Raw genomic sequence first — 2,730 nt, 5'->3', positions numbered from 1 at the left:
TTGAGAGGTTTTTGCTATAGGGCACATGCACTCGCCAGAAAGAGAGAGACAGAGAGACAGAAAGTGAGAAATCACCCCCCAGGGGATGGCCACACTGCAATCCCTTCTCCTCCATTCTCCTCTCAGGATCTTGGGCACGCACGCACACATGCCTGGCGTGAGTTTTAAGTCACCGGGTCCAGGATTCTAACTGCGGTTGACTACGTGGGAGTCCAGCGACATAGCCATTACGCTAACTGCTGGTCCCGATTTAGAAGTCAATTTTCAATAGTTTTAAATGGTGAACAGTTTTTCTCAATTTTAGAATTGTTATTTTGAGCATTTGGGATGCTTTGTTCTAAAATCCTCAACATTTACATAATGAAAATTTCACTTGATGGAGGGAAGAATGCAAATGCTTTCTTCATTTAAATATATGATAGATTGTTTGCTATGAGCATTCATTATAAAATTACATCACTAACTATTCATTTCTTCCTTTCAGGAGAAAGATACGTCTACCACCTATTTCAGCAACGACAATTTGGTGGCACTCGTTTCCAATCTGTTTGCGGCAGGTACAGAGACCACGGCCTCCACACTGCGCTGGGGGATCCTGCTCATGATGCGATATCCCGAGGTCCAGAGTAAGTCCCTAAGATTCAGAGCATTGCCTCGAGGAGAGAAACCAAATATCTCTTAAGCTGGATGCTGCAGAATTTAATTGCCACACGAGGCACTTGCAATTATATCCTTGAGGATAGTTTGTATCTTTAGTTTGTTCTTGATATTAAAAAGTAGATTTTGCTTTGTAAGCACTGGAGATGGTTTAAAGATAATATGATGAATATACCCCAGAGGGTCCTTACAAATAGAGGCCAAGAGTGTGGGAACAGCTCAGGGAAAAAAATGAGCCCAAATTGGGAGAACACTCAGTTTGCTTTTCCCATGTAAAGAAAGTGGGGGAGACTGTTTCAACTTCTGGCCCCAATTCTAATCATTGTGATTCCATTTTATCCAGAAAAGGTCTACGATGAGATCACAAAAGTTGTGGGATCGGCCCAGCCTCGAATTGCACACCGAATTCAAATGCCATACACAGATGCTGTCGTTCACGAAATACAGAGATTTGCTAACATTCTGCCTACAAGTTTGCCCTATGTAACAACTACACATGTTAAATTCAAAAATTACTACATTCCAAAGGTAAGGGTTTACAAGGAAGGGGAGGGGAGAGAATAGAGAACATCAAGCACTTACAAGCGGAGATAAACTGCCAAGACAATCCTGGCCCACCTTTTCTCTTCCCCTCCCTCCTTTTCTCTTTCTGCCTCCTTCCTTATCATTCAAGAAAAGATATGACTATGTATGAAAGTACTTCAAAAGTTCATGGGAGGGAACCAGCAGTTAGCGTAATGGCTATGTCGCTGGACTCCCACGTAGTCGACCGTGGTTCGTGTCCCGGACCCGGTGGCTTAAAACTCACGCCGGGCGCGTGTGTGTGCGTGCCCAAGATCCCGAGAGGAGAATGGAGGAGAAGGGATTGCAGCGTGACCATCCCCCCTGGGGGGTGATTTCTCGCTTTCTGTCTCTCTCTTTCTGTCTGTCTGGCGAGCGCACGCGCCCTACAGTGAAAATCTCTCAAAAAAAAAAAAAAAAAGTTCATGGGAAAATGGAATTAAAATATGAGTTTATATTGATACAAAAAATTTCAAATCCTGTGTTGTCCCCATAGCCTAATGGTTAAAGGAGCTGGCCACATGGTCAACCACGGTACAAATCCCAGCTCCAGAAGCTTGGGAAACACATTAGGCACATGAGCATGCATGTTCAAAATCCCTAGAGGATGAAGAAATGGAGGAGAAGGAATTGCAACACGACACCCCCATTGGGAGGTGCTTCAGCACACACATCCTTCAGCAGTTTCTTATTATAGGGCATGTGCACTCACTGTTGAGACAGAGAGACAGAAAGTGAGAAATTATCGCCACACTGCCATCCCTTCCTGTCCATTCTCCTCTTGGGATTTTGGGCACACGCACACGTGTCCAGTATGAAATTTAAGCTGCTGGGTCTGGGACTCGGACCACGGTTGACTACATGGGGCCCAGCAACAACCAGTGTGCCATCTGCTGGTCCCCACCCTATAGCAATTTTTAAAAATTGAAATCTCTACATAGTTTTTCCAAATACAAATTTCCATGAACTCTTTAAAGAATCCCTTGATACATAGATGTATTATGTTTATGCAATAAGTGGTCAATATTATTCCATGAAACTGTTTTTTTTTTTTTTTAAGTTTTGCTATAAGGCATGTGTGCTTGTTGAAGAGAGAGAGAGAGAAATTACCACCCAGATTGGATGGCAACATTGCTGTCCCCTCTGCTCCATTCTCCTCTTGGGATTTGGGGCATGCACACATACATGCCTGGTGTATTTTTCAAGCCACCAGGTCCAGGACTCAAACCTCACAATCAATCAGATCTAGCTGCCTTAACTACTATGCTACCGGCTGGCCCCTATAAAACTTTTTTTTAAGAATTATTTTATTTAGCTTTATTTATTTATGTATTTTAATTTGACCAGAGAGGAACACTGCAAGAGAGAGAGAGAGGGAGAGAGAGAGAGAGAGAGAGAAGGAAAGAGAGAAAGTAAGCCATCAGGTCTGGGACTCGAAACGTGGTTGGCCATGTGGGAGTCCAGTGTCCCCAATCACCACGCCACCTGCCGGCCCTATCCAAGACATAATTT

At 43.7% G+C, this 2,730-nt stretch overlaps 1 protein-coding gene across 1 annotated transcript in view; it reads left to right on the top strand.

The window, feature by feature from the left end:
- The window catches only part of LOC102500970 (cytochrome P450 2K6), a 16,520-nt gene extending 15,144 nt beyond the window's left edge, over positions 1-1,376 (top strand). The window contains exons 6-7 of the mRNA XM_027772083.1: positions 485-626; positions 1,001-1,376. Coding sequence (XP_027627884.1) covers positions 485-626; positions 1,001-1,221 — 363 coding nt within the window. The 3' untranslated portion in view covers positions 1,222-1,376. The remainder of the gene's footprint in view (positions 1-484; positions 627-1,000) is intronic.
- The last annotated feature ends 1,354 nt before the right edge of the window (positions 1,377-2,730 follow it).

The sequence above is a fragment of the Tupaia chinensis genome, unplaced genomic scaffold, assembly GCF_000334495.1.
Source record: "Tupaia chinensis unplaced genomic scaffold, TupChi_1.0 Scaffold000252_1, whole genome shotgun sequence".
Lineage (NCBI taxonomy): Eukaryota > Metazoa > Chordata > Mammalia > Scandentia > Tupaiidae > Tupaia > Tupaia belangeri.
The sequence above is the reverse complement of the archived record's forward strand: the minus strand, read 5'-3'. Positions and strand labels throughout refer to the sequence as shown.